The sequence below is a fragment of the Chiloscyllium punctatum genome, chromosome 34 (assembly GCF_047496795.1).
Source record: "Chiloscyllium punctatum isolate Juve2018m chromosome 34, sChiPun1.3, whole genome shotgun sequence".
NCBI classification, from domain to species: Eukaryota; Metazoa; Chordata; class Chondrichthyes; order Orectolobiformes; family Hemiscylliidae; genus Chiloscyllium; species Chiloscyllium punctatum.
Genome location: NC_092772.1, coordinates 34,165,309 through 34,182,848, shown reverse-complemented (window position 1 = coordinate 34,182,848; position 17,540 = coordinate 34,165,309). Strand labels below are relative to the sequence as shown.

The following is a 17,540-nucleotide window of genomic DNA, read 5'->3' as shown; positions in this document are numbered from 1 at the left end:
GGCGATAAATTCTGGCCTAGCCGATGATTCCATCTTGCGAGTGAATTAAACAAAGCAACTAAAATTCAGGTGGTGAGATCTGGAATTAATAAGGTCATTAACAAGCAATAATCCCTTTTAATCGGCAACTTGCTAATGCCTAATGAGAATTTCACCTCGACGCCTGGAATGTAGGTAGAAGATGCAGCAAGTTCTTCCAAACATTGCTGAACGTAGGGGGAAAGAAAAATAAACAAAGCAACTAACTCGGGTTCCCGGCTCTTTCCACAGGACAAGCTGGCACAGAAACCAAGGAACCCACTGGGCGGTGGAGAGCGCCCGCTTTCCATCCAAGCCCCCACCCAGATGGAGCAGGAGGCCCTGGACATTGTGGAGATCTACAGCCGGAGGAGCATCGAGAACGGCGAGGCTGGAGGCCAAGTTTCGCAGGGTGCCTTCTGCATTCCTGTAGCCACTCATGATTCGCTGAGGCGTGGCGTCGGAAGCGCGGTCGCCCCGGATTGGTGGGGAGGGGGGTGGGTGGGTGGCCACTCTGTGCAGCTATTTCCTCCCCTGGCTCCCGGGAGCCCGCTGACCCCCTTCTCCCCTCTCCCTTTTTTCCTCCAGGTCTGTCCCATTACCTGGGCTTGGCCGGGCACGAGATGGAGGAGCGCCCCCTGATGGGAGAGGCGCCATCACCAGCTCCGTCCTTTCAGTACCACAACACTGAGATCAGCGTGGCTGATGGGAGAGAGGGTGAACTCCAAGAGTCCTCACGCGGCGAATTGTTCGGCGGCAGCGAACAGGAGCTGAACATACTGGAAAGGACAGTGCAGGAGACAGATGGCCACAGGGCCAGCTCTGACTCCAGCTATGCCGAGGAGCACCGAGACGCTGAATTGAGTGGCCCGGCTTTCAAGCGTAAGATCTTCCACGTCCACCACCAACTGCTGGAAGCCTTGGACAGTTTGTCTCGGAGCTGCCTCACCCTATCGGAGAGTGTTGAAGACTCTGCTTCCATACTGTGTGGCGTTCTGCCTCAGGGTATCACCACCCTGCAGTCTGCCATGGAGCACATGGTTAGCTCAGTGGAAGCGGCGGTGAAGCCCCCTGTTCTGGAGCCCGTGGCACCGGCCTTTGCCTCGTTGATCGAGGCTCAGACCAGTGCCATCCAGGCCCTGGCCTGCACCATCTCCTCAGGCTTGGAAAGGTTGGGGGCGCGCATCGACCGCGGCTTCGGCCGTGTTGCCGGCCTCCTGGAGTCTGCCCTGCCACCGGCCAGCGGGGGCGCCGACGAGGCCCGGGCACAGGGCGGTGCGACGGGAGTGGCATGGACCCACCCCCCTCGGCACTCCAGCACGTCCACACCTTCACTGCATCCCCAACCGCCCACTGCCCTGGAGGCAGCGATGGTACCTCCACCCGAAGTCAGAGCCCCTCGTGCCCGGGTTCTTCGAGAACGCCGACCGTAAGCACCTCGCCAGCCCCGACCGAGTACCAGTGCCACTTATTTAAGAGGGAGATGTTTGTTGGGGGGAGCAGACAGGCGAAGTGGGGGGTGTTGCAGAAATCACCTTTTTGTAGAAACACTAAAAGGAGCAAAGAAAGCACTTCCGAACCAGAATGCAAACTCCACCTGGGTGACAGTGTTGGTTCCCAGAATTTACTGTTACCCAGTTTGCAGCCCTGCCTTTGTCTGCTGGGTGCCTGTATTGGTGACAAAGGACATGAGAATGTCTGGCATCAGGCGCAGTAGGGTGCTGCTTCAGTCAGTTAAAAGCTCACTGGAAAGTGGCCCAGTGGGACCAAAGTTCGCCCAATGGCAACAAACAAGCTTATGGTCAACTCAGGAATGGGAAGGACTGCTTTCCAATGAGCTTCTGCTGGACGCATGCTGGGTCCTTTGCTGTTTGTATCAGTATCAGTGATGTGGGTTTCATGTCGGGTGTGTAAGCTTAGGAGAATGTGACATATTGGTAATGTGTCCATGTGGATAGAGCAGTGAAGAAGGCTTTGGGCACACTGGCCTTCATCTGTCAGGGCACTGAATATAGAAGTTGGGATGTTATGTCGCAGTTGTACAGGATATTGGTGTGAGGTCGCACTTGGAGTATTGTGATCAGTTCTGGTCACCTTGCTGTAGGAAGGACATCATTAAACTGGAAAGCGTGCATAAGAAATTTACAAAGATGTTGCCAGGACTCAGTGGACAAGCTAGGACTTTTTTTCTTTTAAAACGTAAGAGGCTGACGGGAGATCTTATAAATTTCCATAAGATCATGAGAGGCATGGATAGGGTAAGTGTGTTCAGTCGCTTTCCCAAAGTTGGGGAGTCAAGGACTGGAAGGCATCAGGTTAAGTTTAGAGAGGAAAGAATAAATGAGAACCTGAGGGGCAACGTTTTGACAAGAGAGGGTAATAAACATTTTGAATGAACTGCCAGTGGAAGTGTTTGAGGCGGGCACATTTAAAAGATATTTGGACGAATACATGGATAGGAAAGGTTTGGAAGGATATGGGTCAAGTGCAGGGAAAAGGGGTTAGCATTGACATTTTGATTGGTATGGACCAGTTTGGGCCAATGGGCCTGTCGCTGTAGCATTGGACTGATACAGTTACCACATGTTAAAAGGCATCTGGATGGTTTCATGAATAGGAAGGGTTTATAGGCATATGGAGAGGAGGAGAACTTCTTCTTCAAGGTAGCCATCCTTGGCAGAGGATTTGCAGTGAGGTTAAAATCGAATAGATGAAAGTGAGGGCTGCAGATGCTGGAGAATAGTCGAGAGTGTGATGCTGGAAAAGCACAGCAGGTCAGGCAGCATCCAAGGAGCAGGAAAATCAATGTTTCGGGCAAAAGCCCTTCATCAGGAATCATTGATTTTCCTGCTCCTTGGATGCTGTCTGACCTGCTGTGCTTTTTCAGTACCACAGTCCTGTCTCTAATCTCCAGCATCTGCAGTCCGAACTTTCACTTAGAGGCATATGGGTCAAGTGCTGGCAAATGGGACTAGATTCGGTTAGGATATCTAGTCAGCATAGACGCGTTGCACCAAACGCTCTGTTTCCGTGCTGTACATCTCTAATTCTATGAATAATCAAGAAATCAATCACAGAATTGTTATGGTGAAGAAAGAGGCCATTCACCCTGACATGCCTCCAATGATTTCTATTACCTAGTTACCATCTTCTGTTCTTCTTCCCATTTCCCTTCCTATCCAAATCATCACCCCATACCACTAATGCTGTGGAGACACCGCTTCAAACCCCACCACGGTGAAAGTTAAAATCAATTAATAAGTCTGAAACACAAAACCAGTTCTGGAACTATCGTCAGTAGTTCTAAAAGCCAAACTGTGAATGTCCCCTCTTGAGGTTTGCCATTCTTATCTGGGGTGTCTGGCCCATGACTCCAGAGCCAAAGCAATGTGGTTACCCTCTCAAGCGGTTTTGCCAACCACAGTTTGGGGTCTGCAACAAACACTTGCCAGCGAAAGATCCCACCCAAGATCAAAGAGAGAAAACTTAACTAAAATGTTGATGGATGATAAAACAATTGGCCACATAGCTGCCAATAAAGCAGAAAACTGCACACTGCAGAAAATGTATTTTTTCGATTTGGCAGAAAAAGGGCAAGTGAAAGTCCATCAGGAGGAGTGTGAGCTAATGCACAGACACTGCAATTATTTTGGAGCAGAAAGGGCAGCAGATTTGAGAACACCACCACCTACTATGTCCAATGCAAGTCATACGCCATCCAGACTTTGAAAAACTACCCTCCCCAATAGGTCTGTGGGTGCACATACAGCAGATGCACTGCAGCAGTTGAAGAAGGTAGCCCACCAATAATTGCTCAAGGGTAGTTAATGACAGGCAGTATGCTTATGCCACCCAAATCTTATGAATGAATAAGAATGAAAAGCAGATTTGGTGCAGTAACATCAGGGGAACTTTTTTTTAATTTCAAGAGCAATAACATGAAATTGTGACAGCAGAAAGAACGGGAGGATGGAAGGGAGGTGTGGTATCAAGCTTGCTTCATACTTCCATGGACATTCATGCAAGCAAGTGTCCTTGTTTGTTATGATCTGCCTATACTGCTCACAAATCAAAACTTTTCACTGTACCTTGGTACATGTGACAACAATAAGTCAAATCAAATCATAAAATGTATACAGAATCGCCAATCCTTGAGGTCACCTGATATTCAACACTGTGTAGTCTCGTTTCTAAAGGCAATATCTCTCTATATTTGTGTATTTTTGTTCATGGACTAAATTTGAAAGAAAAGGATTGAATGAGGAATTGTGGCACTTTCTCAAAATCAAGTTACTGAATTGTATTGTAAGTTGTGCTTATGCTGCTGATCTGTTCAAGCAGGAGGGGAGGCAATTTAGAGACAGGCCAGTCCAGGGACTATGTGCAAAGTGAGCTTTGGCTGGCAACTGGCTTTGTCAAGTTGTGGATTCCTAAGGCCATGAGCATGACAACAACTAACTGGCTCTGGGTAGGTTGAAGAGCTTGTGGGTGTGAACAATACTGGCAGAAGCCTCGACTGCTGCAGGGACAAAGTAGTGTGTCTTTCTAACAAGTAAAATAGCTGTAAGCCATGACCTATCACTAGTAGATTGGAGACTTTGCAGCTAATGTACCAATTGCCTCGGCCTACTGTGAAGAAGTGGAAAGAACCTGGAAGAAAGAGATTAAAGAACAGAAAATTCTGGCAAGCAAAAGGATCTCCTCCGTGAATGCCATGGGATTTTTCCTGACAATATGGGCTATTGAACCACTTACCCAGTTTTTGTTTCTTTATCCACTCCATGCATAACACTATTTTCTTCCATTTCTCTCTCTCTCTGTGTGTAGAGGGCTCTTCAGAAGGGAGAGTTATATGTTGACAATTTATAGTTGTTCACCTGTGGTTACAATCTATTTATTTGTAATAATAAGAATCCTTGTTACATGTAGAAACCTTGTCTGTGTTTTCTGCTAGCCTGAGTCTATCTTCTCAGTACTTTGTGCACTTTGATAAACGTGTTAAGCCTCCAGGAGTAGTGAGGTGTAACATACTCGAGACCCCAAAGCTATAGCTAGTGTCATTTGATTTTTTTTTAACCCCATCACAACATATGTTCAGCAGTAGGAAGACAATTCTCACCAGTCCTATTACAGGGAAGCTGATAGGCTAGTGGTATTGTCACTGGACAACCAAGTAATGTTCTGAGGACGTGAGTTCAAGTCCCACCACAGCTTGAAGTGGAATTTGAATTGAATAAGAAAACTGGAATTAAGAGTCTAATGATGACCATGAATTCATTACCAATTGTCAGGGAAAATCCATCAGGTTCACTAATGTCCTTTTAAGAATGGAACTGCCATTCTGGCCTACATGTGACTCCAGATCATTAACTGCTTACTGGTTAATTGAACTGATTGGCTTTGGAAGGTATGTTTTTAACAAGTTTGACTGTCAGCCTGTGAATGCTTTCAACAGGCATGATGGTCGATGTTACTGCTACGCCATCCTGTAGAAGCCACTACAGCACTCTACCCACAAAAGTGGCCCAATTCAACAAGAGTCGGGCATGGCCTGAGCCACCAGGATGGAAAAAATACAGAGCAGCCTTTTCAAATGCATGCAACACCAGGGTACCACTGACTGAAAGTACAGAGGGTGTCACTTGCCTATTCTGCCAGATGTTGGAACCAAGTCAACTAATGTTTGACCATAGGCTGGTACCCCAGCAGAAGTCACAAACTTCTCCCTTCAGTGTTTTCTCTCTGCCAGTAACACACAAAGAACAGGGGGAGTGTATTCATCCCCTCGAGCTTGCTCCACTATTTACTACAATTTTGACTGATCTGATAGTAACCTCAAATCTACATTTCTGCCTACCTCTCACATCCTTTCACCAGCTTGCATATCAAAAAGGTCACCTATCTTGGCCTGAGAAATTAATTAAAGGTACTGTTTGCCCCACTTTTCAGGAAGTGACATCTCTAGATTTGTGACCTTCTGAAAGAAAGAAAAGGCAGTAGTGTAGAATCCCTGCAGTGTGGAAACAGGCCATTGGGCCCAACAAGTCCACACCGATCCTTCAAAGAGTAACCCAGCCAGACACATTCCCCTACCCTATTACTCTACATTTCCCCTGACTAATGCACATCCCTGAACACCATGGGCAATTTACCGTGGCCAGCTCACCTAATCAGCAGATATTTGGACTTTGGGAGGAAACCAGAGCACCCCACATGCCAATGGGAGAACGTGCAAACTCCACACTGACAGTCACCTGAGTCTGGAATCAAACCCAAGTCCCTGGCACTGTGAGGCAGTAGTGTTAACCGCTGAGCTACCATGCCAACCGGTGAATCTCTTCTGCACTCCCTCCATGCAATCATACGCTTCCTGGAATGTGGTGACCAGAAAGGTACACCGTATTCTAAGTGTGGACACTCAGAAGTTCATACCACTCCAACATGACTTCCCTACTTTTGTAATCAATGCCATGATTGATAAAGCCAAGTGTCCCGTTTGCCTTTTTCACCACCCTACGAACATATCCTTCCGCCTTCAGAGATCGATGGACAAACATTCCCAAGGTCCCTTTGTTTCATAGAACTTCCAAGTGTTATGCCATTCATTGAACACTCCCTTGTCCAGTTACTCCTTCCAAAATACCACGTCACACTTTTCAGCGTTAAATTCCATCTGCCACTTATCTGCCCATTTGACCATCCCACTTCTATCTTCTTGGAGCCCAAGACACTCAACGGCACTGTTAACCACCCATCCAATCTTTGTGTCATATGCAAACTTAATCCAATCCCACACAGTCATCTATGTCTTATATATAAATGATGAATAAAAGGGGACCCAGCATAGATTCCTGTGGTCCACCACTAGACACTGCCTCCAGTCACTAAAGCAGCTTCCTGTCATCACTCTCTGTCTTACAACTGAGCCAATTTTGAATCCACTTCATCAAATTATTCTGGATCCCATGTGGACTTGACTTCTTGGTAAGTCCCTTTGTGGGACATTGTCAAAGGCTTTGTTGGAATCCATATAAACATCAAAAACACCACCCTCATCGACCAACATGGTTACCTCAAAACATTAAATCAGATTTATAAGGCATGATCTCTTTGACAAAGCTATGCTGACCATCCCACATCAAGTCTTACTCCTCCAAGTGGAGATCGATGCTCTCCTTCAGAACTTTCTCCAATAGTTTTCCCTACCACTGGCGTGAGACTCGCTGTCTATAGTTCTCAATCTTAGATATCAGAACCATATTAGCTGTTCTCCAGTTCTCTGGTAAGCCCACCATGGCCAGAATGGAACTAAAAGTTTGGGTTAATGCCCTGCAATCTCCTCCCCTGCCTCCAACAGCAGTTTGGGACACAATTAATCTGGACCTGGCAACTGGTCCACAAGTCTGCCAACTTGTTCCAATACCTTGTTGTTCACATCAATTTTCTCAAGCACCTTGTAGTCTCTGCCAATGGGCTCCTAACCTTCATCCTCATTTTCTTGGGTAAAGACAAATACGTGTTGGTTCAAAACTCTACCAATGTCTTCTGGCTCCACGCACAGATTGCCCTCGTGGTGTCTAATGGACCCCACTCTTTCCTAGGTTGTCCTCTTCCTCTTGTCATAGAATATCGTGAGACTTTCCCTGCTTTTACCAAGAAACAGTGGAGAGCTATGTCATATTTAAAGTTGTTGTAGACATTTCTTTGATTGATGAGGGATTAAAATTCATCTCTAGCTTAATTAGTGAATCCTTATTTTTAAACAGTGATCCTTAGTTGTAGTTTCTCCCACCACAGGAAATATCCCCCTCAATCCATCCTGCCAAGAACCCATCAGGACTTTTTGTTTGTTGTTTCAATCACATAGCCTCTTAATTTTCCAAACTCATAGTGGATTTAAGCCCAGCTGGACCAACCTTCCTTCATAAGATAACCTACTCATTTTAGGTATAGGTGTGGTAAGCATATTCAATGTATTCATATTGTAAATAAGGTGACCAAATACATCTTGCAGTACTCCAGATGTGGTCTCACCAATGCCCTGTGTAACTCGAGCAAACTTCTGTATTTAATTCCCCTCACAGTAAAGGACAACTTTCTATTATTTCTCTCAATTGCTTGCACGCTAGCCTTTCAGGTATCATGTACTCGGCACCCAAAATCCTCGAATCTCAGACCTCTGCCACATACCATTTAGATAGAATTTTGACTGAAACTGGTCATTATCACATTTTGCCACAGTGTTCTCCAGTCACCAGATCTTGCCCACTCCTTTCCTTTCATGTACCTATCCAAATGTCTTTTAAATGTTGTAACTGTACCGGCATCTACCTCTTCATCTGGCAGGTCATTCCACATCCAAACCACTTTAAAGTTGCCCCACAAGCCCCTTTTAAATCTTTCTCCCAGGAGATTAGGAATACTGCAGCAAGTAACTCACCTCCTGCCTCCTCATTGCCGATCCTGCTTGGTTTGTGTCACATCCACTCCCTCCTGCACTGATGATCAGTTGCAACAATGTGTATTATAACCAAGGGTCCTCTGACAGCATGTGCCAAATCCATGTCCACTTCCATCTAGAAGGGCCAAGGCAGCAGATACCTGCAAACACCATCACCTCAAAGCCACCGAGCAACCTGAATTGGAAATATATTGTTGTTCCTTCAGTGTCGCTTAGTCAAAAGCCTGGAATTTCCTCCCTCAGGACGATGGGTCAACAGACAAAATGTGGATGGCAGCAGTTCAAGGACAACTAGGGATGATAACTGCTGGCTGGCCAGCCAGCAACACCCAAGTTCCACGAGTGAGTAAAAAATAATAAAAGCAATTTGGGTACACAGCAAGTTGCATGAAAGGGCATGTTCGTGAACAAAAAAAAAATCTGATTTTGTGAAATTGATTAAGGGTTTTAAAAATGCTACGGCACCACAAGCAACTATCTGCTTCAAATCAGTGCCATTGGATACTTTGCATCCATCCAAAGAAGCAAATTATAGAAATAGTACAGCCACGGACATAAGCATCCATTCATATGCCTGCTGGGCCTCAGAAGGAGCAATTCACACACTACTGCTACAACATCCTTGTAAATCTCTTAATCCCTTTTGGTGTGGCAACATTGCAAATTCTGTAATAAGGTGACTGTGCTACACGAGGTACTTGGGTTTTGGCTGAACTACTGTTTGATGTCGCCCCAGCATGGCCTTCCTGCTCTTATATTCCATGCCTCAGCGAATCAAGGAAGGGAAAATGGAGCCTCATTGTAACGTCTTAAATTCCAATAGATGGAGGAACAGAACAGAGATGAGGCTTTGAGTGGAGCACTCCCAGAGAGCCATGCCTGAGAACCGAGTGATTGGAGAGGAAGGCCCAGAGTGGAACTGTGCACTATTGTTCTGTAATTAATGATCCCTGATTATTTTACATCGACCATCACCAAATTCCCTGATTATTTTACCAGTACAGTATCAATGATCTTGGAATGTGAGTTCACGTTGCAAACTTGGTACCTAGCATTTGAAATCCATAGCAACAAAAACAGAAATTGCTGGAAAAGGTCTTCAGGTCTGGCAGCATCTGCAAAGAGAAATCAACGGTAATGTTTGGGGTCCGTTCTAAGAGTCATTGGATTTGAAATGTTAACTTTATTTTCTCTTGCTGCCAGACCTGCTGACCTTTTCCAGCAACTTCTGTTTTTGTTTCTGATTTACAGCATCTACAGTTCTCTTGGTTTTTATTTTGAAATCCATAACTCTGTTTTCTCAGGCAGGATCGAAGATGACTCACTTATATTCCAGTTTGAAGAGCTGGCTGTTTTTGATTCCAATGCAGGATCTATAAACTCAGCGGATGACTTCATAGGAGTGTATCAAAGTGTTGGCTACTGGGAAGATGCAAGAGATTCCTCGAGGTCAGTGTGGAATTCCTTACTGGCATTGACACTTCTTTGGTGTGTCTACACTGATGATAGTGATATGCTGATTACTCATTAGGGTGACCCAGACAGGCACAAGCTGTGTACTTATCTCAGGACGACGAGGAATGAGGATGTTGCTAAAATGCCACATAAGCTCATTTATAATGGTGAAGCACCTCACATCAGTAGGGTCATTTGTCTCTTGCAAGCCGCTTCCTGTACGTACCTACCACCTCCCTCCTTCTGTTGACCTCCTCCTGTCTCTCTTAGGGTAACAAGATCGATATCTAGGCATCTGCACATTATATAAACACATTGCTGTGGGTCTGGAGTCACATATAGGCAAGAGGAGGTAAGGAGAGCAGTTACCTTCCCTGAAGGACATTAGCGAACCTGATACATTTTTTAGATCAGCAATCGATTCAGGGTCATCATTTGACCCAGAACACTTACTTATGTGAGCAATTACAGAATGATCAGAGAGAGGGTAGGGCCAATGAAAGATAGTGGAGGCAACTTGTGCCTGGAGTCTGAAGAAGTAGAGGTGGCCCTAAATGAGATTTTTGCTTCAGTATTCACTGGAGAGAGGGATTTTGTTGATAATGAGAACACCGTGGACCAGGTTAGTCAGCTGGAAAAGATTCACATTAGAAAAGTGGATGTGCTGGAAATTCTGGGAAGCATTAAGATAGCTAAGTCCCCAGGGCCAGACCAGATATATCCAAGGTTAGTACAGGAAGCACGGTACGAGATTGCTGCACCACTGGCGATGATCTTTGCATCCTCACTCTCCACAAAAGTAGTACCAGATGATTGAAGGGAGGTGAATGTTGTTCCTCTGTTCAAGAAAGCGAATAGGGAAATCCCTGGGAATTACAGACCAGTCACAGTCTTACATCTGTGGTAAGCAAGATACTGGAAAGGATTCTGACAGATGGGATTTATTACTATTTGGAAAACAGTCTAATTAAAGATAGTTAGCATGGCTTTGTGAGGGACAGGTCACAACTTTCAAGCCTTATTGAGGATGTGACAACTTGAAGAAGATCGAGCAGTGGATATGGTGTATATGGATTTCAGTCAGGCATTTGATAAGGTTCACCCTATAGGCTCATTCAGAAAGTTAGGAGATATGGGATACAGGGAAATTTCTCTGTCTGGATACAGAATTGGCTGGCCAAAAGAAGACAACGAGCGGTAGTGGATAGTGGACTGCACTTCGCTATGCAGAGAGTAATGGATGCGTAGAATGCTCTACCAGCGGTGGTAGTAGAGTCAGAGGCATTTTAGGGGCATTTAGGTGACCAGCACATGGACAGCAGTAAATTGAGGAGTGCGTAGGTTAGGTAGATTTTAGATTAAGATAAATGCTCGGCCCAACATCATAAGCCGAACGGCTATACTGTTCTACGTTCTATTAACAATACTTGGATCTCATAGCTTCCCCTTGGCTTATGAAGTTTTGTATTGCTTAGAGACTATCTCAAATGTATGATCCTTAGTTCTCATCTCAGTACGTTTCTATATCAAACCCTAAACCTATTGAATCCTTTAACAATCCCGAGAAAACCTATCAGGTGAACTCCTAGCCTTCCGTTTCGAGAGTGTATTCAGTTAATTGTGACAAAATCTGGCTATGTGTGATCTCAGCAAGACTTAGACCTTGTGGATGACTAGAAAGAAGGAATTGAAAGCAACTTCTATTTAGACTTGTTCTAGGGATGTATGCTAGTATTTATTTTCCATATTTAAGGGACTTCAGAGAAGTTGAGTCTTTCTACCCAAGAGTTCTTAATACAATCACACAATGGAGCTGAGAAATATTGAGAACAGGATTGAAGCAAGATTGAGGTACTCATCAACAGTACAATTACGAGAATCATATTTATTTACAAAGATTTAGATTAGAATAAGTCGACAAATTATACACTTTGACCTTAAATTACTGGGACTGGTTATGAAATGACCATAGAAAGATCAACCCAATGCACAGATCCCACAGGAGTGTTCTCTTTGATTCTGACCCTTACCAAAGAAGGTGCCAACTGGGCCAGAATTTTGGCCCAAAGTGCATGATGAGCCTGAAATGTCATAATTTGTAGGGCGTTGGTTATTTCGGATGGCTGGTCATCTGGTTTACTGTGCAGAGTGACACCAATAGTGTGCATTCAATTCCCACACCAGCTGAGGCTATGGAGAAGGTCTCACCTCACCCCTCACCTAAGGCGTGGTGACTCTCAGGTTTCACAACCACCAGTCATCCCTCTCGAGACAGAGTAGCCCTTTGGCCCTTTGAAATTATAGCAATCTTACTTACTTACTTTACTTATTCCTGAAGACATTAATCACTCCATTTGGAAGACTAGAGTGGGATAGCAAAACCCAATTCAGTGTAGGGATGGTAACAGCTGCAAAGCTATTGCCAAAAGTCTCAATGCAGGAAGTGAGAGCTGTTTTCCTCAACTCAATTGTGAGACAGTGAGAGCTAATCGTCTAATTCCACTGCAGGGATTTAGAACTATTCCCCTAAATGTAGTGAAGGAACAATGAGAGCTACTCCCCAAACCCCAGTGCAAGAATCACAGAGAGTTGACTTGCTAATCCAACTTCTGGATTAGTGGTGCTGGAAAAGCACAGCAGTTCAGACAGCATCCGATAAGCAGTACAATTGACGTTTCGGGAAAAAGCCCTTCATCAGTTTTCCTGATGAAGGGATTTTGCCTGAAACGTTGATTTTCCTGCTCCTCGGATGCTGCCTGAACTGCTGTGCTTTTCCAGCACCACTAATCCAGAATCTGGTTTCCAGCCTGTGCAGTCATTGTTTTTACCCTGCTAATCCAACTGGAGGGGACAGTGAAAGCCATTCCCCAATTCCATTAGAAAAACCATGTGAGTCACTCCCCACATCCCCATGGAAGGATATTAAGAGTTATTCCCCTCCTCCTACTAGAGGAACCAGTGAAAAATAATCTTCTAATCCCAGTGTGGGAACAATGTGACATACCCCCCTCATTCTAATGGAGGAACCAGTGAAAGTTATTCCTCTCATCCCAGTCAAGAGACCAGTGAGAGTTACACACTCCCTGATCCCAGTGCAGAGAGAGAGAGAGAGAGAGACAGACAGACAGACAGACAGACAGACAAAGTGAGACAGACTGAGTGAGACAGAGTGAGAGAAAGAGAGTGAGAGTGAGAGAGAGAGAGATGTGAGATAGATGTGTGAGTGAGAGAGAGAGAGAGAGATGTGAGATAGATGTGTGAGTGAGAGAGAGAGATCTACTGATCTCATCCCAGGAGAGGCACAGCGAAAGTAACTCCACACATCCCAGTGGAAGAACCAGTAAGACCTTTATCATAATCCCAGTGGAGGGAAAGTGGGAGCTACTCCCCTGATCCCAGTTGGAGGACAGTGACAATTACATCACTCTTCCAAATTCAGGAACGAGTTCCAGCTAATTCCTGAATACCGATGAACTGCTGTGCTTTTCCAGCACCACTAACTGGCTTTATTCACCTAAAGCCAGTTCAGGGACAGTGAAAAATTGTCACAGTGGAGACACAATGAAAGCTGATACCCTAATCAAAGTTCAAGAACCAGCGAGAGCTAATCCTCTAATCCCAGTGCAGAGACAGTGAGTGTTTCTCCCTGAATTCCAGATCAGGACACAGTGACAGCCACTCCACTCCGTTTGCTGCTGACTACCACCAGATTAAAATCCTGTTCCCACCGGTTTTGAAATGGGCTTGATGTGAGATCAATCTGTGTGTTGGAACTTCAGCGCTGAGCCAGAAATCCTGTCAGAAAGACACTGCCAACTGTACCGAGTATTGATGCTGAACACATGCGCATTCCGCTACTGTAGACCTTGAAGGGATAGAAGAAATCGAATGGCAGCTTCTGCTCAATGGTTGGTTGGTCTCTGGGTGCTGGCGGATATCGCGTCGTATCAACGAAGGTCACAAAGGTTTTCAGAGTTACACTGTTAGATGAACACTTCGGACAAAAGACCAATGATTAGCATCTGAAAGAGTAAATCTTTCATCATACATTCTAAGAAAAGAGTGAAGTTTAGATACAGAGCAAAGCTGCTTTTACACTGATCAATCAAACACTCCCAGGACAGGAACAGCATGGGGTTAGAATCAGACAAAAACTCCCTCTTAAACAAAGTAAAGTCCTATACCTGTCCTGGGAGTGGGTGATGATGACAATGTGAAGCTCCGATTCACTGTACTCATCACTATTACCAGAACAGGTCAATACCAGGGTTAGAGTCATACAGGCACTCAGTCACATAGAAACAGACCCTTTGGTACAAGTTATTCATGCCAACCAAGTTTCCCAAACTAAACTAGTCTCTCTTGCCTGTATTTGGGTCATATCCCTCGAAACCCTTCCTATTCATATAACTATCCAATTTTTTTTTCCAATGCATTTACCACTTCCTCTGGCAGTGCATACTACATATAAACCACTGTGTGTGTGAAAAAGTAGCCACTCAGGTCTCATTTAAATCTTTCTCCTCTCACCTTAAAAATGTGCCTCCTAGTTTAGAACTCAACCATCCTCAGGGAAAGACCTTTGCTATTCACATTATCTATGCCGCTCATGATTTTATAAACCTCTATAAGGTCACCCCTCAACCTCCAACACTCCAGTGAAGAAAGTCCCAGCTTATCCTTATAAGTGAAACCCTTCAGTCATAGTAACACCCTGGTACATCTTTTCTGAACCCTCTCCAATGTAGCAGGGCGATTAGAACTGTACACAGTACTCCAAAAGTGTCATCACCAATGTCCTTTACAACCTCAACATGACATCCCAACTAGTAAAGCTACCTAAAGAAATAGTCCCACGATAGATATAGCACAGGGTTAGATACACAGTAAAGACTCTGCTGCACTTTTGAACTGAAATTAAATCTTATTCTGTTCTTTTAAACTAAAAGCAAACTGAAAGTAAAGCTCCATCTATTCTGTTAAACTGAAAGTAATCTGAAAATAAAGATTCTTCAAAATTGTCCCTACCAATCTCTTAATTTCCAATTTGAACTGGGAATCAATTTCACTTCCAATTTCCACCCTGCTCTCACTTCACCTGGTTCATCTGACTCTGCCCTTCCCTTCCTTGACATGTTGGTTTCCGTTGCTGGGGATAGGCTGGCCACAAATATACACTACAAACCACCTGACTCCCACAGTTTCTTTGACTGTACATCCTCACATTTGCTTCCAGTAAAAACTCTTCCATTTTCCCAGTTCCTCTGTCTCATCTGTTCAGATGATGCCAACTTTGACAAAGGAATCTCCAAAATGTCCACTTTCTTTTTCAACCAATGATTCCCCAGGTCAGCAATTGACAGCCCCTCAGCTGGCTGCCATCTCCTGTATTTCAGCCCTCACTCACTCTCTTCCCTCTTGAAACAGTAGTAAAGACTCCTTTATCCTCACCTACTATCCCACCAGTATCCACATCCAGAGGATCATTAATCGCCATTTCCACCACCTCCCGCAGGATGCCACCAGACACATAGTCATCTCCCTTCTTTTATCAGCCTTCCCCAAAGACTGTTCCCTCTGGGACACACTCATCCACTCATCCTTCACTCCCAACAACCCCCACGGCTGCATAGCGGCATCCCCTGCAACCGCAGAAGGTGTACCATTTGCCTATTCCTCTCTCCTTAGTACCCAAGGGTCCAAACACCCCTTCCAAGTGAAGCAGCACTTTACCTGTACTTCACTCAATCTAGTCCGATGCATTCGTTGCTCACAATGCGGTCTCCTCTACACCGAGGACACAAGCAGAGACTGGGTGACACCTTCACAGAACACCTACATTCTGTCTGCAAGAGAGACCTGCAGCTTCCAGCCACTGCAACACACCGTCTTGTTCCTGGCCAACATCTCTGTCTCAATCTTGACACAGTGCTCCAGTGAAGCTCGGTGCAGGCTGCAAGAACATTACCTTATTTTTTTCGCTTGGGAACTCTGCAGCCTTCTGGACTCAATGTAGTTTAACAATTTTAGGGCTTGAGGCACCTTGTCCCATATCCTAACCTCAACCTTCACATACCTTGTTATCACATGGTCCAATATGACAAACAACCCATTGTTAGTCATTAATAATCCCCATTAGTAGCTATTCATTCTCCCAGGCAAATCATTATCCATACCTTTGTCAATCCATCCATTCTTCTCTCCCATTGGGTGTATCCCCACCCACTGTTTACTCCTTACCCCCTCCCCTCACTCCATCTTCTACATAGAAAACAACTTTTTCCTAGCTACCACCTGTTCTAAGGAAGGTTCACTGGATCCAAAATGTTAACTCCGATTTCTCTCCACAGATGCTGCTAGACGTGCTGATCTTTTCCAGCAATTTTGTCTTTGTTTCTGATTTCCACTTGGACCAGATTGACTACAACCCAGAGTTCGAAGGGAGATAGCTGAAGAGACAATGGAGGCACTCGTCGTGATCTTTCAGGAATCGCTACGATCAGGAAGGGTCCCAGAGGACTGAAAAAATCGCTACTGTGGCATCCCGTTTAAAAAGGGAGTAAGGCAAAAGACGGAAAATTATGACCAATTAGCCTAACTTCGGTCATGGATAATAGAATCCATTTTGAAGGATGATATTTCTGAATACTTGGAAGCGTGTGGTAAAATAGAACAAAGTCAGCATAGTTTCATCAAGGAGAGGTCATGCCTGACAAATCTGCTTGAATTCTTTAAGGAAGTAACGAGCAGGTTAGACCAATGAGAGCCAATGGATGTTATCTACCTGGACTTCCAGAGTGCCTTTGCCATGGTGTTCCACAGGAGGCTACTGAATACAATGAGGAAATGTTGGGGCATTGCTGAATATTTGATTAGGGTGGCATGGTGCCTCACAGATATAGGGTTCGATTCCAGCCTTGGGCAACTGTCTGTGTGGAGTTTGCACATTCTCCCTGTGTCTGCATGGGTTTCCACTAGGTGCTCCGGTTTCCTCCCACAGTCCAAAGATGCGCAGGTCAGGTAAATTGGCCATGCTAAATTGCACAGTGTTAGGTACATTAGTCAGAGGGGAAATGGGTCTGGGTGGGTTACTTTTCAGAGAGTTGATGTAGACTTATTGGGCCGAAAGGCATGTTTCCATACCTAAGGTATTCTCTGAACTATGATCTTCTATAATCTATGAAAAGGGTCCTTCTCAGCTAGTGGCAAGTGGTGTTCTGCAAGGCTTAACGTTGGGACCACAACTTTTCAATTTATACATTAATGATCTAGATGAAGCAACTGAGGGCATTCTGGATAAGTTTGCAGACAATCAGTAGAGAGACATGGGGAGGCTGCAGAAGGATTTAGACAGATTAGGAGAGTAAAGAAGTGGCAGATGGAGACAATGTGGCAAAGTGCGAGGAAGAATAGAGGCATGGAACATCTTCTAAATCGGGGGAAAATTCAGAAGTCTGAAGTGCAAAGAGACTTGGGAGTTCTAGTGCAGGATTCTCTCATGGTAAGCTTGCAGGTTGTGCCAGTAGTTGAGAAGGCAAAAGCAATGATGGCATTTATTTTGAGAAAGGGACTTGAATATAAAAGCAGGGATGTACTCTGAGGCTCT

At 44.9% G+C, this 17,540-nt stretch overlaps 2 protein-coding genes across 4 annotated transcripts in view; one reads left to right on the top strand and one right to left on the bottom strand.

Moving 5' to 3' along the window:
• The window catches only part of LOC140458793 (uncharacterized), a 39,836-nt gene extending 34,886 nt beyond the window's left edge, over positions 1 to 4,950 (top strand). For both annotated transcript variants that reach the window (XM_072553430.1, XM_072553431.1), the window contains 2 exons: positions 271 to 430; positions 607 to 4,950. In XM_072553430.1, the coding sequence (XP_072409531.1) occupies positions 271 to 430; positions 607 to 1,451 (1,005 nt within the window). In that variant the 3' untranslated portion in view covers positions 1,452 to 4,950. The remainder of the gene's footprint in view (positions 1 to 270; positions 431 to 606) is intronic.
• Positions 4,951 to 12,671: 7,721 nt separating this feature from the next.
• LOC140458791 (tectonic-3-like) overlaps positions 12,672 to 17,540 on the bottom strand; it is an 84,363-nt gene continuing 79,494 nt past the window's right edge. For both annotated transcript variants that reach the window (XM_072553428.1, XM_072553429.1), the window contains one exon: positions 12,672 to 13,928. In XM_072553428.1, coding sequence (XP_072409529.1) covers positions 13,710 to 13,928 — 219 coding nt within the window. In that variant the 3' untranslated portion in view covers positions 12,672 to 13,709. The remainder of the gene's footprint in view (positions 13,929 to 17,540) is intronic.